The 13,326-nt window shown below is 62.0% G+C and overlaps 1 protein-coding gene across 2 annotated transcripts in view; it reads right to left on the bottom strand.

Moving 5' to 3' along the window:
* LOC138258804 (zinc finger protein 514-like) overlaps positions 1–10,662 on the bottom strand; it is a 141,727-nt gene extending 131,065 nt beyond the window's left edge. Inside the window, exons 1-2 of one of the 2 annotated variants that reach the window (XM_069206037.1) lie at positions 10,467–10,662; positions 34–160 (exon numbers count right to left, since the gene is read on the bottom strand). In XM_069206037.1, the coding sequence (XP_069062138.1) occupies positions 34–160; positions 10,467–10,511 (172 nt within the window). In that variant the 5' untranslated portion in view covers positions 10,512–10,662. The remainder of the gene's footprint in view (positions 1–33; positions 161–10,466) is intronic. The other variant, XM_069206038.1, reaches the window with a different exon arrangement.
* Positions 10,663–13,326: the final 2,664 nt, after the last annotated feature.

Below are 13,326 nucleotides of genomic sequence, written 5' to 3'. Positions count from 1 at the left end.
AATCATAGGACTGAAAAAAGAGTGTGTTTTTACCCAGTGAAATCAAGGCCTGGTGAATTTCCTTCATCACATTTCGGTAAAGTTCTTTCTGCCAATCCTGTAAAAGCTTCCATTCCTCTTCAGGAAAATAGGCAGATGCATCGGGGAACGTTACCTGGGCCTGGAAGAAAAAATATCACATTACTAAATCACTTTCTTGAAGAATATGTTTTAAGCCCTTTCCTCAAGCAAAGCAGAATGGGACAGATTCCGCTGTCAAGAGTGCTGTGAAGGATTGGACGCAGGACTTAGCACTTGTAGCACAGGTCTCAAAGTCGTGTGTGGTAGGGGTTGACCACTTGCAAATGTTTCGACACAGGTCCTGGCCTAATACCAGGCCTTAGATTCAACCTCCAAAGTACACAGGAGAAGGTTGTGTGCAGCAAGGATTGGCCATCTCATGCAAGTTGGACGCAGTGCCTGGCCATAGCCTAAGCCTTGTGGTCAACCCCCACTGTGTTTGGATGAAGGCTCTACACAGTGGGAGTTGATCACCTTTTGAGACGTGGCTTTGGGGCATGGCTGAAGGCACTGCATCGGAAGGGTTAACTGCTTGCGGAGGAGGGTTCATGCCCTGGCAGTATGCCAGACCCTACAGACAACACCGATTGAGTTGAGTGGAAGGCCTCATGCAGCAGGATTGACTGTTTGCAGTGGGTTGCTTGTAGACTCTGGCTAAAAGCCAGGCCCTGTGGAGAATCACCAGTACACTCTGCAAAAGGCTGTGAGCAATGATGATGTGTCACTAACATGGGGTTGGGCACAGGGGCTGGCCTTGAGGCTAACACCCACAGCGCATAGCTGAGGGCAGAGTATTTTAAAATCAGAAATCATCAGTTATGTAATCAATTATGTCATTTGAGATGACTCTGAGATGTCATTAATGATATCATTTAACTTGCGAATTATGGTGTTGTTTACAAAGCCATTAATGGCAAACTTTTGTGTTTTTTAGGGTTTTTACAAATAATTTAAGGACATTTTAACAGTGTTTTTTTTGTGGCCTCTAAGTTTTCTTCAAACATGTTATGTTCTAACAAGCAAGGTTAACTATAATTTGACTTTTTTCAGTTAATTGATATGTACTGAAGAACCTGAGGTTACAGCGAAGTTATTGTTAGGATTGGTGATAACACCATCACATTTGTTCGAAAAAATTTAACACTCATGATCTCACCCCTGATACAACAGATGTGACTGCAAACTGCATAAATGATATTTCACATCAAACTGGTTATCACATTTGAAGGAAGTTGGCTCTGTATATACTATCTCAAAGTGAGAGATAGTGTGCACAGAGTCCAAGGGCTCTCCTTAGAGGTTGATAGTGGCAAAATTAGATAATACTAATGCTCTACTTTGTGGTAGTGTGGTCGAGCAGTAGGCTTATCAAAGGGTAGCGTTAAGCATTTGTTGTACACACACAGGCAATAAATGAGGAACACACACTCAAAGACTTAACTCCAGGCCAAAAGTTTTTATATAGAAAAATATATTTTCTTAATTTATTTTAGAACCACAAGATTCAAGATTTGAGGTAAGTACAAAAATTCAAGGTACTTCACATAGGTAAGTATGGAACTCCAAATTAAAGCAGTAGTACACACAGTATACGTTAAAATGGCAATAAGCTATTTTAAAAGTGGACACAGTGCAAAAATCAACAGTTCCTGGGGGGTGGGGGGGGTAAGTATGGTTAAGTTTCTTGGGTAAGTAAAGCACTTACACAGTCAGTCTCCTGGGCATAGGCAGCCCACCGTTGGGGGTTCAAGGCAACCCCAAAGTTACTGCATCAGCAACACAGGGCCGGTCAGGTGCAGAGGTTAAAGGAGGGCCCATAACACATAGGCGCCTATCAAGAACAGGGGTGCTCCGGTTCCGGTCTGCTGGCAGGTAAGTACCCGTGTCCTCGGGGAGCAGACCAGGGGGGTTTTGTGGAGCACTGGGGGGGGGGGGGTGGACACAAACAGGCACACAAAACACACTCTCAGTGGCACAGGGGCGGCCGGGTGCGGTGTGCAAACATGGCGTCAGGTTTGCTACAGGAAGCAATGGAGGGACCAGGGGGGTCACTTAGGTGATGCAGGCAGGGCACAGGAGGGCTTCTCGGGCCAGCCACCGACTGGGCTAGGAAGAAGGACGCCTGCTGGTCACTCTGGCACTGCAGCTTGGTTCCTCTCAGTCCTGGGGGCTGCGGGTGTAGTGCTTGGTCCAGGTGTTGGGTTCCTTGTTACCAGGCAGTCAGGGGGAGCTTCTGGATCCTCTCTGCAGGCGTCGCTGTGGGGGTGGACGGGGGTTGACTCAGGTGACTCATGTCGTCGCAATCGCCTGGGAGTCCTCTCTGCAGTGTTTGTTCTCTGGAGCTCAAGCCGGGGGTGTCGGGTGCAGAGTGAGAAATCTCACACTTGCGACGGGAAGGGAGAGTTCTTTCAAAGTTGTTTCAAAGTTACACAAATGTTGCTGTTGGTGAACAATGCTGCTGTTCTCAGGAGTTTCTTGGTCCTTCAGTTTCTCAGGGCAGTCCTCTGAGTCCTCAGGGGTCACTGGTCCCTGTCGGATGTGTCGCTGTGCAGGTTCTTTGAGTTTGGAGACAGGCCGGTAGGGCTGGGGCCAAGTCAGTTTTGTCTCCGTCGTCTCTGCAGGGCTTTCCGGTCAGCAGTCCTTCTTCTTTCAGTAGGCTGCAGGAATCTGATTTCCTGGGTTCAGGGTTGCCACTAAATACTAAATTTAAGGGGGTGTTTAGGTCTGGGGGGCAGTAGCCAATGGCTACTGTCCTGGAGGGTGGCTACACGCTCTTTGTGCCTCCTCCCTGAGGGGAGGGGGCACATCCCTAATCCTAATGGGGGAATCCTCCAATGTCAAGATGGAAGATTTCTAAAAGTAAGAGTCACCTCAGCTCTGTACACCTTAGGGGCTGTCCTGACTGGTGGGTGACTCCTTGTTTTTCTCATTATCCTCTCCTGCCTTGCCGCGAAAAAAAAGTGGGGGCTGTAGCCGGAGGGGCAGGCATCTCCACTAGCTGGGATGCCCTGGGGTGCTATAACAAAAGGCCTGAGCCTTTGAGGCTCACCGCCAGGTGTTACGGTTCCTGAAGGGGGAGGTGAGAAGCACCTCCACCCAGTACAGGCTTTGTTCCTGGCCACAGAGTGACAAAGGCACTCACCCCTTGTGGCCAGAAACTCATCTGGTTGTGGCAGGCTGTCAGAAACTGGTCGCCTAGCATTAGGAGTTGGACTGGTATTTAGGGGGCATCTCTAAGATGCCCTCTGGGTGTATTTTACGATAAATCCCACACTGGCATCAGTGTGCATTTATTGTGCTGAGACGTTTGATACCAAACTTCCCAGATTTCTGTGTAGCCATTATACAACTGTGGAGTTTGTGTTTGACAAACTCCCAGACCATATACTCTTCATGGCTACCCTGCACTTACAATGTCTAAGGTTTTGCTTACTCACCTGTGGTATAGTGCACCCTGCCTTAAGGCTGTAAGGCCTGCTATAGGGGTGACTTACCTATGTCACAGGCAGTGTGAGGTTGGCATGGCACTCTGAATGGAGTGCCATGTTGACTTAGTATTTTTCTCCCCACCAGCACACACAAGCTGTGAAGCAGTGTGTATGTGCTGAGTGAGGGGTCCCCAGGGTGGCATAAGACATGCTGCAGCCCTTAGGTACCTGGGGTACCATTTACAAGGAACTTATCTGTGTGGCAGGGTTGTGCCAATTGTGGGAACAAAGGTACAGTTTAGGGAAAGAGCACTGGTGCAGGGGCATGATTAGCAGGGTCCCAGCACACTTTCAATCAGACAAAAAGTCAGGGGGTAACCAGGCCAAGGAAGGCATTTCCTTACAACATTACCTGACTTTCATTCAGTCATTACTAGAGAGCCTCCTCACACAGTGCTGCGATGACCATCTTTACCTCCTAACAAGTAGGCTAGGGTCATGATTTCCCTATTAATGCCAGGACACCACAGTTTCACTGGTACAGCACAGGTAACAATCAGATTCCACTACATCAGCCCAAGAGTGCTGTGCTTCTGTCACCCCACCATCCTCACAAGCTCTCCAAACAGAAAGTTTGAAAACAATAAAGAGGAGGAAGGCAAGCAGTGCCGAGAGGAGCTGGGAGGAGGGTGCACTGGGAGGTGAAAGGTTATGATGCAATGTATATTACATGAATGAGTCCGACGCCTGGTCTGACAGACAGACCTCACTTACACATTAAGAGCCTACACTTGGTTCATAAGAGCATGTGCCGTGGAGGAGAGGGGCCAGATAAAGGGTGAACTGGGAGGTGGAAAGACCTGATGCAATGTTCATGACATGAATGAGTTTGACAGACAGACCTCACTTACACCCTAAGAGCCGACACTTGGTTCATAAGAGCACGTGCCGTGGAGGAGGGGTCAGGCGGAGGGTGCACTGGGAGGGGGGCGGAGGGTGCAGTGGAGGGCGCCGTGGAGGGGGGCGGAGGGGGCCGTGGAGGGGGGGCGGAGGGTGCACTGGGAGGGGGGCGGAGGGTGCAGTGGAGGGGGGCGGAGGGCGCCGTGGAGGGGGGGCGGAGGGTGCACTGGGAGGGGGGCGGAGGGTGCAGTGGAGGGGGGCGGAGGGTGCAGTGGAGGGGGGCGGAGGGTGCCGTGGAGGGGGCGGAGGGTGCACTGGGAGGGGGGCGGAGGGTGCAGTGGAGGGGGGCGGAGGGTGCAGTGGAGGGGGCGGAGGGTGCAGTGGAGGGCGCCGTGGAGGGGGTCGGAGGGGGCCGTGGAGGGGGGGCGGAGGGTGCACTGGGAGGGGGGCGGAGGGTGCAGTGGAGGGGGGCGGAGGGCGCCGTGGAGGGGGGGCGGAGGGTGCACTGGGAGGGGGGCGGAGGGTGCACTGGGAGGGGGGGCGGAGGGTGCACTGGGAGGGGGGGCGGAGGGTGCAGTGGAGGGGGGGCGGAGGGTGCAGTGGGAGGGGGGCGGAGGGGGGGCGGAGGGTGCGGTGGGAGGGGGGGCGGAGGGTGCAGTGGGAGGGGGGCGGAGGGGGGGCGGAGGGTGCACTGGGAGGGGGGGCGGAGGGCGCCGTGGAGGGGGGCGGAGGGGGCCGTGGAGGGGGGGCGGAGGGTGCACTGGGAGGGGGGGCGGAGGGTGCACTGGGAGGGGGGACGGAGGGTGCAGTGGGAGGGGGGGCGGAGGGTGCAGTGGGAGGGGGGGCGGAGGGTGCAGTGGGAGGGGGGGCGGAGGGTGCCGTGGAGGGGGGGCGGAGGGTGCCGTGGAGGGGGGGCGGAGGGTGCACTGGGAGGGGGGGCGGAGGGTGCCGTGGAGGGGGGGCGGAGGGTGCCGTGGAGGGGGGGCGGAGGGTGCACTGGGAGGGGGGCGGAGGGTGCACTGGGAGGGGGGGCGGAGGGTGCACTGGGAGGGGGGGCGGAGGGTGCAGTGGAGGGGGGGCGGAGGGTGCAGTGGGAGGGGGGGGCGGAGGGTGCAGTGGGAGGGGGGGCGGAGGGTGCAGTGGGAGGGGGGGCGGAGGGTGCACTGGGAGGGGGGGCGGAGGGTGCACTGGGAGGGGGGGCGGAGGGTGCCGTGGAGGGGGGGCGGAGGGTGCCGTGGAGGGGGGGCGGAGGGTGCACTGGGAGGGGGGGCGGAGGGTGCACTGGGAGGGGGGGCGGAGGGTGCACTGGGAGGGGGGGCGGAGGGTGCACTGGGAGGGGGGGCGGAGGGTGCACTGGGAGGGGGGGCGGAGGGTGCCGTGGAGGGGGGGCGGAGGGTGCAGTGGGAGGGGGGGCGGAGGGTGCACTGGGAGGGGGGCGGAGGGTGCACTGGGAGGGGGGGCGGAGGGTGCACTGGGAGGGGGGCGGAGGGTGCAGTGGAGGGGGGCGGAGGGTGCAGTGGAGGGGGGCGGAGGGGGCCGTGGAGGGGGGGCGGAGGGTGCACTGGGAGGGGGGGCGGAGGGTGCACTGGGAGGGGGGCGGAGGGTGCACTGGGAGGGGGGGCGGAGGGTGCAGTGGAGGGGGGGCGGAGGGTGCAGTGGGAGGGGGGCGGAGGGTGCACTGGGAGGGGGGGCGGAGGGTGCACTGGGAGGGGGGGCGGAGGGTGCAGTGGGAGGGGGGGCGGAGGGTGCAGTGGGAGGGGGGGGCGGAGGGTGCAGTGGGAGGGGGGCGGAGGGTGCACTGGGAGGGGGGCGGAGGGTGCACTGGGAGGGGGGGCGGAGGGTGCACTGGGAGGGGGGCGGAGGGTGCAGTGGAGGGGGGCGGAGGGTGCAGTGGAGGGGGGCGGAGGGGGCCGTGGAGGGGGGGCGGAGGGTGCACTGGGAGGGGGGGCGGAGGGTGCACTGGGAGGGGGGCGGAGGGTGCACTGGGAGGGGGGGCGGAGGGTGCACTGGGAGGGGGGGCGGAGGGTGCCGTGGAGGGGGGGCGGAGGGTGCACTGGGAGGGGGGGCGGAGGGTGCACTGGGAGGGGGGGCGGAGGGTGCACTGGGAGGGGGGGCGGAGGGTGCACTGGGAGGGGGGACGGAGGGTGCAGTGGGAGGGGGGGCGGAGGGTGCAGTGGGAGGGGGGGCAGTGGGTGCAGTGGGAGGGGGGCGGAGGGTGCCGTGGAGGGGGGGCGGAGGGTGCACTGGGAGGGGGGCGGAGGGTGCACTGGGAGGGGGGGCGGAGGGTGCCGTGGAGGGGGGGCGGAGGGTGCCGTGGAGGGGGGGCGGAGGGTGCACTGGGAGGGGGGCGGAGGGTGCACTGGGAGGGGGGGCGGAGGGTGCACTGGGAGGGGGGGCGGAGGGTGCACTGGGAGGGGGGGCGGAGGGTGCAGTGGAGGGAGGGCGGAGGGTGCAGTGGGAGGGGGGGGCGGAGGGTGCAGTGGGAGGGGGGGCGGAGGGTGCACTGGGAGGGGGGGCGGAGGGTGCACTGGGAGGGGGGGCGGAGGGTGCCGTGGAGGGGGGGCGGAGGGTGCCGTGGAGGGGGGGCGGAGGGTGCACTGGGAGGGGGGGCGGAGGGTGCACTGGGAGGGGGGGCGGAGGGTGCACTGGGAGGGGGGGCGGAGGGTGCACTGGGAGGGGGGGCGGAGGGTGCACTGGGAGGGGGGGCGGAGGGTGCCGTGGAGGGGGGGCGGAGGGTGCAGTGGGAGGGGGGGCGGAGGGTGCACTGGGAGGGGGGCGGAGGGTGCACTGGGAGGGGGGGCGGAGGGTGCACTGGGAGGGGGCGGAGGGTGCAGTGGAGGGGGGCGGAGGGTGCAGTGGAGGGGGGCGGAGGGGGCCGTGGAGGGGGGGCGGAGGGTGCACTGGGAGGGGGGGCGGAGGGTGCACTGGGAGGGGGGCGGAGGGTGCACTGGGAGGGGGGGCGGAGGGTGCAGTGGGAGGGGGGCGGAGGGTGCAGTGGGAGGGGGGCGGAGGGTGCACTGGGAGGGGGGGCGGAGGGTGCACTGGGAGGGGGGGCGGAGGGTGCAGTGGGAGGGGGGGCGGAGGGTGCAGTGGGAGGGGGGGCGGAGGGTGCAGTGGGAGGGGGGGGCGGAGGGTGCAGTGGGAGGGGGGCGGAGGGTGCACTGGGAGGGGGGCGGAGGGTGCACTGGGAGGGGGGGCGGAGGGTGCACTGGGAGGGGGGCGGAGGGTGCAGTGGAGGGGGGCGGAGGGTGCAGTGGAGGGGGGCGGAGGGGGCCGTGGAGGGGGGGCGGAGGGTGCACTGGGAGGGGGGGCGGAGGGTGCACTGGGAGGGGGGCGGAGGGTGCACTGGGAGGGGGGGCGGAGGGTGCACTGGGAGGGGGGGCGGAGGGTGCCGTGGAGGGGGGGCGGAGGGTGCACTGGGAGGGGGGGCGGAGGGTGCACTGGGAGGGGGGGCGGAGGGTGCACTGGGAGGGGGGGCGGAGGGTGCACTGGGAGGGGGGGCGGAGGGTGCACTGGGAGGGGGGGCGGAGGGTGCAGTGGGAGGGGGGCGGAGGGTGCAGTGGAGGGGGGCGGAGGGTGCAGTGGAGGGGGGCGGAGGGGGCCGTGGAGGGGGGGCGGAGGGTGCACTGGGAGGGGGGGCGGAGGGTGCACTGGGAGGGGGGCGGAGGGTGCACTGGGAGGGGGGGCGGAGGGTGCACTGGGAGGGGGGGCGGAGGGTGCAGTGGAGGGGGGGCGGAGGGTGCAGTGGGAGGGGGGCGGAGGGTGCACTGGGAGGGGGGGCGGAGGGTGCAGTGGGAGGGGGGCGGAGGGTGCAGTGGGAGGGGGGGGCGGAGGGTGCAGTGGGAGGGGGGGGCGGAGGGTGCAGTGGGAGGGGGGCGGAGGGTGCACTGGGAGGGGGGCGGAGGGTGCACTGGGAGGGGGGGCGGAGGGTGCACTGGGAGGGGGGCGGAGGGTGCAGTGGAGGGGGGCGGAGGGTGCAGTGGAGGGGGGCGGAGGGGGCCGTGGAGGGGGGGCGGAGGGTGCACTGGGAGGGGGGGCGGAGGGTGCACTGGGAGGGGGGCGGAGGGTGCACTGGGAGGGGGGGCGGAGGGTGCACTGGGAGGGGGGGCGGAGGGTGCCGTGGAGGGGGGGCGGAGGGTGCACTGGGAGGGGGGGCGGAGGGTGCACTGGGAGGGGGGGCGGAGGGTGCACTGGGAGGGGGGGCGGAGGGTGCACTGGGAGGGGGGACGGAGGGTGCAGTGGGAGGGGGGGCGGAGGGTGCAGTGGGAGGGGGGGCGGTGGGTGCAGTGGGAGGGGGGGCGGAGGGTGCCGTGGAGGGGGGGCGGAGGGTGCACTGGGAGGGGGGCGGAGGGTGCACTGGGAGGGGGGGCGGAGGGTGCAGTGGGAGGGGGGGCGGAGGGTGCAGTGGGAGGGGGGGCGGAGGGTGCAGTGGAGGGGGGGCGGAGGGTGCAGTGGAGGGGGGGCGGAGGGTGCAGTGGGAGGGGGGGGCGGAGGGTGCACTGGGAGGGGGGGCGGAGGGTGCACTGGGAGGGGGGGCGGAGGGTGCAGTGGAGGGGGGGCGGAGGGTGCAGTGGAGGGGGGGCGGAGGGTGCAGTGGGAGGGGGGGGCGGAGGGTGCAGTGGGAGGGGGGGCGGAGGGTGCAGTGGGAGGGGGGGCGGAGGGTGCACTGGGAGGGGGGCGGAGGGTGCACTGGGAGGGGGGGCGGAGGGTGCCGTGGAGGGGGGGCGGAGGGTGCCGTGGAGGGGGGGCGGAGGGTGCACTGGGAGGGGGGCGGAGGGTGCACTGGGAGGGGGGGCGGAGGGTGCAGTGGAGGGGGGGCGGAGGGTGCAGTGGAGGGGGGGCGGAGGGTGCAGTGGAGGGGGGGCGGAGGGTGCAGTGGGAGGGGGGGGCGGAGGGTGCAGTGGGAGGGGGGGCGGAGGGTGCAGTGGGAGGGGGGGCGGAGGGTGCACTGGGAGGGGGGGCGGAGGGTGCAGTGGAGGGGGGGCGGAGGGTGCAGTGGAGGGGGGGGCGGAGGGTGCAGTGGGAGGGGGGCGGAGGGTGCAGTGGGAGGGGGGGCGGAGGGTGCAGTGGGAGGGGGGGCGGAGGGTGCAGTGGGAGGGGGGCGGAGGGTGCAGTGGGAGGGGGGGCGGAGGGTGCACTGGGAGGGGGGGCGGAGGGTGCACTGGGAGGGGGGGCGGAGGGTGCCGTGGAGGGGGGGCGGAGGGTGCCGTGGAGGGGGGGCGGAGGGTGCACTGGGAGGGGGGGCGGAGGGTGCACTGGGAGGGGGGGCGGAGGGTGCACTGGGAGGGGGGGCGGAGGGTGCACTGGGAGGGGGGGCGGAGGGTGCAGTGGGAGGGGGCGGAGGGTGCAGTGGGAGGGGGGCGGAGGGTGCACTGGGAGGGGGGCGGAGGGTGCACTGGGAGGGGGGACGGAGGGTGCAGTGGGAGGGGGGGCGGAGGGTGCAGTGGGAGGGGGGGCGGAGGGTGCAGTGGGAGGGGGGGCGGAGGGTGCAGTGGGAGGGGGGGCGGAGGGTGCACTGGGAGGGGGGGCGGAGGGTGCACTGGGAGGGGGGGCGGAGGGTGCACTGGGAGGGGGGCGGAGGGTGCACTGGGAGGGGGGGCGGAGGGTGCACTGGGAGGGGGGGCGTAGGGTGCATTGGAGGGGGGGCGGAGGGTGCAGTGGGAGGGGGGGCGGAGGGTGCAGTGGGAGGGGGGGCGGAGGATGCAGTGGGAGGGGGGGCGGAGGGTGCAGTGGGAGGGGGGCGGAGGGTGCAGTGGGAGGGGGGGCGTAGGGTGCAGTGGAGGGGGGGCGGAGGGTGCAGTGGGAGGGGGTGCCGTGGAGGAGGCCCCGGGGCGGAGGACGCACTGGGAGGTGACAGGCCCTGGTGCAACGCTCATGACATGAAGGAGTCTGACAGACACACAGACCCCGCGAGCTCCCGGGACCCGCGCTCCGGGGCTCGCACGAGCGTCTGTTCCACAAGCAGCGAACACTCCTTCCGCCGGCCGCGGGTTCCAGGCCCCCGGCGCACTCGGAGCTCCGTCACGGGGTCGGGGCTTCTCCCGGCGCCGCTGAAAGGACAGGGAGGGCTGCACTCACCGCGCGGGGCTCCTGCCGGGACATCTCTTTCCGATGGTTCTGCATGTATCCTGCCCAAAGGTGTCCTGAGGGTGCACGGGTCAAAGGTCAGCTCTGGAGCGGGGCCCGGGGGGAGCGAGGGGGCGACACCGAGGAACCCGGGGCGGGAGCAGCTTCCAGCAGGTAAACAAAGGACCGTGTGCCCTGCGTGCAGAGTGCGCGTGCGCGGAGGCGGAGGCACTACCCAGCGGCCGCTGCGGGCAGGAACACTGCTGGGGCAGACATGCGCAGAAGCAGGAACACTGCTGGGGCAGACATGCGCAGAAGCAGAAACACTGCTGGGGCAGACATGCGCAGAAGCAGGAACACTGCTGAGGCAGACATGCGCAGAAGCAGGAACACTGCTGGGGCAGACATGCGCAGAAGCAGAAACAGGGCTGAGGTAGACACGCGCAGAAACACTGCTGAGGCAGACATGCGCAGAAGCAGAAATACTGCTGAGGCAGACATGCGCAGAAGCAGAAACACTGCTGGGGCAGACATGCGCAGAAGCAGAAACACTGCTGGGGCAGACATGCGCAGAAGCAGAAACAGGGCTGAGGTAGACACGCGCAGAAACACTGCTGAGGCAGACACGCGCAGAAACACTGCTGAGGCACACATGCGCAGAAGCAGAAACAGGGCTGAGGCAGACACGCGCAGAAACACTGCTGAGGCAGACATGCGCAGAAGCAGAATGAAGTTTGCAGCAGACATGCGCACTCAGAGCCACTGTGCCCGTGATAGCCGAAGAAACACGTTTCCAGCAGACATGCGCAGAGTTAGAACACAGCTCCATCAGACACGCGCAGAAGGTCAAACATCTCGAGCAGCCATGCGCAGATTAAGGAACACTACTGCGGACTCTGCCGCGCGCAGGAGGCTCTCCACGCCCGCAGACTGTGCACTGAACATACTGGACTGAGCAGGCACCAGGCACATCGCTCCCACCTCTGTGGCTCATCCTCTGCCGCTTCCCCCCCGTGCTTGCTTCGGTTCACTCAACGAAGTCGGCATTTCGTTCAACAAAACAGTTTACATTTTCTGCACTTGCAAGAGACCTTCATCTTGGTTCACTCTGTTCTGTTGCTTGCATTGCAGTTTGCTCACTTGATTTCACAGTTTCACCTTCAGGTGCACAGTATTTTGCACCTGCCCGCTGCAATCACTTTTGGCTGTTGCAAATCAAAATGATAGGATTTCCTGGTATTAGTATCCCTTTTTGACCAAACTGCCAAAAGTCACGCACCACTCCAAATCCATGTTGTTTGTGTACATTGTCACATTCAAGGTATTTCCAAGCCAACAAGCTCTTCTCAGTGCAATCAACTCTGTCACTTGTGTCGAAGTTACGTTGGGCAGGTCCAGTGCTCAAACAGTTTCACAATAGGAACAGACTGCGTAGGCAGCTTTTAATGTTCCAAGATGGAATCTCAGAAAAGAACCATCCACGAAGAACTAGATCTGCATTTTTAAGAGGAACTTCTTTCTGTTCCTGGTTTGTTACATATCTTCGTGACATTCACACAATGTCAAGGAGACCAGATCCTCGGGGTCTGCGCACGTTCCCAACATGTCCACCACTAGACAGCTCCAAGACTCTGATAGATAAATCACAGAGACTGAGAGAGTCCAAGCAGGGGAAAGGGGATTAGGATGGGAACAGCTGGGAAGGAGACCTGTAGGAAACAAAAGGTTAAAACACACAATATCAAGATTATATCACATTGACATTTACTAGACTATGATTCTAAGCATTGTCATACTGTAACCATGGATAACTTAAGAAAGGACTAATAAATAGGCCTCAAGACTTCTGGTTACCTGGGAAGGAACCAAGAATGATTAATACAACTTCACAATTAAACTTTTCATGAAATGTTACACATTGACTAGGAATATAAGAACCTTCTAGAATTATGTTTTCAAAATCAAACATGATCTTTTGCACGAGGACAAAAAAAATAACCTGAACGTTTCCTGGAACACAATAGGAATTGTATTAATGACTTATTAAGCACATATAATGTAACATCTCGAATTTTAACACCTAGTTTTAAATGCAGACAAATGAATTGCGAACACCACCGATTTCAACAAGAATATGCAAATGCCATGAAATGATCGCGCACTGCAAGCGATCTGAAAACATCAAGTTTTAAATGCGGGAATGAATCGCGCGTCTTGCCGATTCAAATGCCACCATGTAAATGCCAAGAAATGGTCGCGCACAATGATTATCCAAGTTTTAATTGCAAGGAATGAATCGCATGTCTTGCCGATTCGAATGCCACCATGTAAATGCCAACAAAGGGTTGTGCACAATAATGATCTATAGTTAAATGTACGGAATGAATCGCGCGTCTTGCGATTCGAATGCCACCATGTAAATGCCAAGAAATGGTTGCGCACAATGAGTATCAAGACTTAAACACAAGGAATGAATCGCGCGTCTTGCCGATTCGAATGTCACCATGTGAATGCCAAGAAATGGTAGCGCACAATAAGTATCAAGAGTTAAATGCACAGAAATGAATTGCATGTCTTGCCGATTCGAATGCCACCATGTAAATGCCAAGAAATGGTAGCGCACAATGAGTATCAAGAGTTAAACACAAGGAATGAATCGCATGTCTTGCCGATTCAAATGCCACCATGTAAATGCCAAGAAATGGTAGCGCACAATGAGTATCAAGAGTTAAACACAAGGAATGAATTGCACGTCTTGCCGATTTTAATGCCAATATGCAAATGTCTAGAAATGGTCGCGCACACCGTTGCAGACCCGAATCTCAAAAGTCAAATGCCAAGAATGAATCACGTGTCTTGCCAATTCAAATAT

The sequence above is a fragment of the Pleurodeles waltl genome, chromosome 9 (genome assembly GCF_031143425.1).
Source record: "Pleurodeles waltl isolate 20211129_DDA chromosome 9, aPleWal1.hap1.20221129, whole genome shotgun sequence".
NCBI lineage: Eukaryota > Metazoa > Chordata > Amphibia > Caudata > Salamandridae > Pleurodeles > Pleurodeles waltl.
The sequence above is the reverse complement of the archived record's forward strand: the minus strand, read 5'-3'. Positions and strand labels throughout refer to the sequence as shown.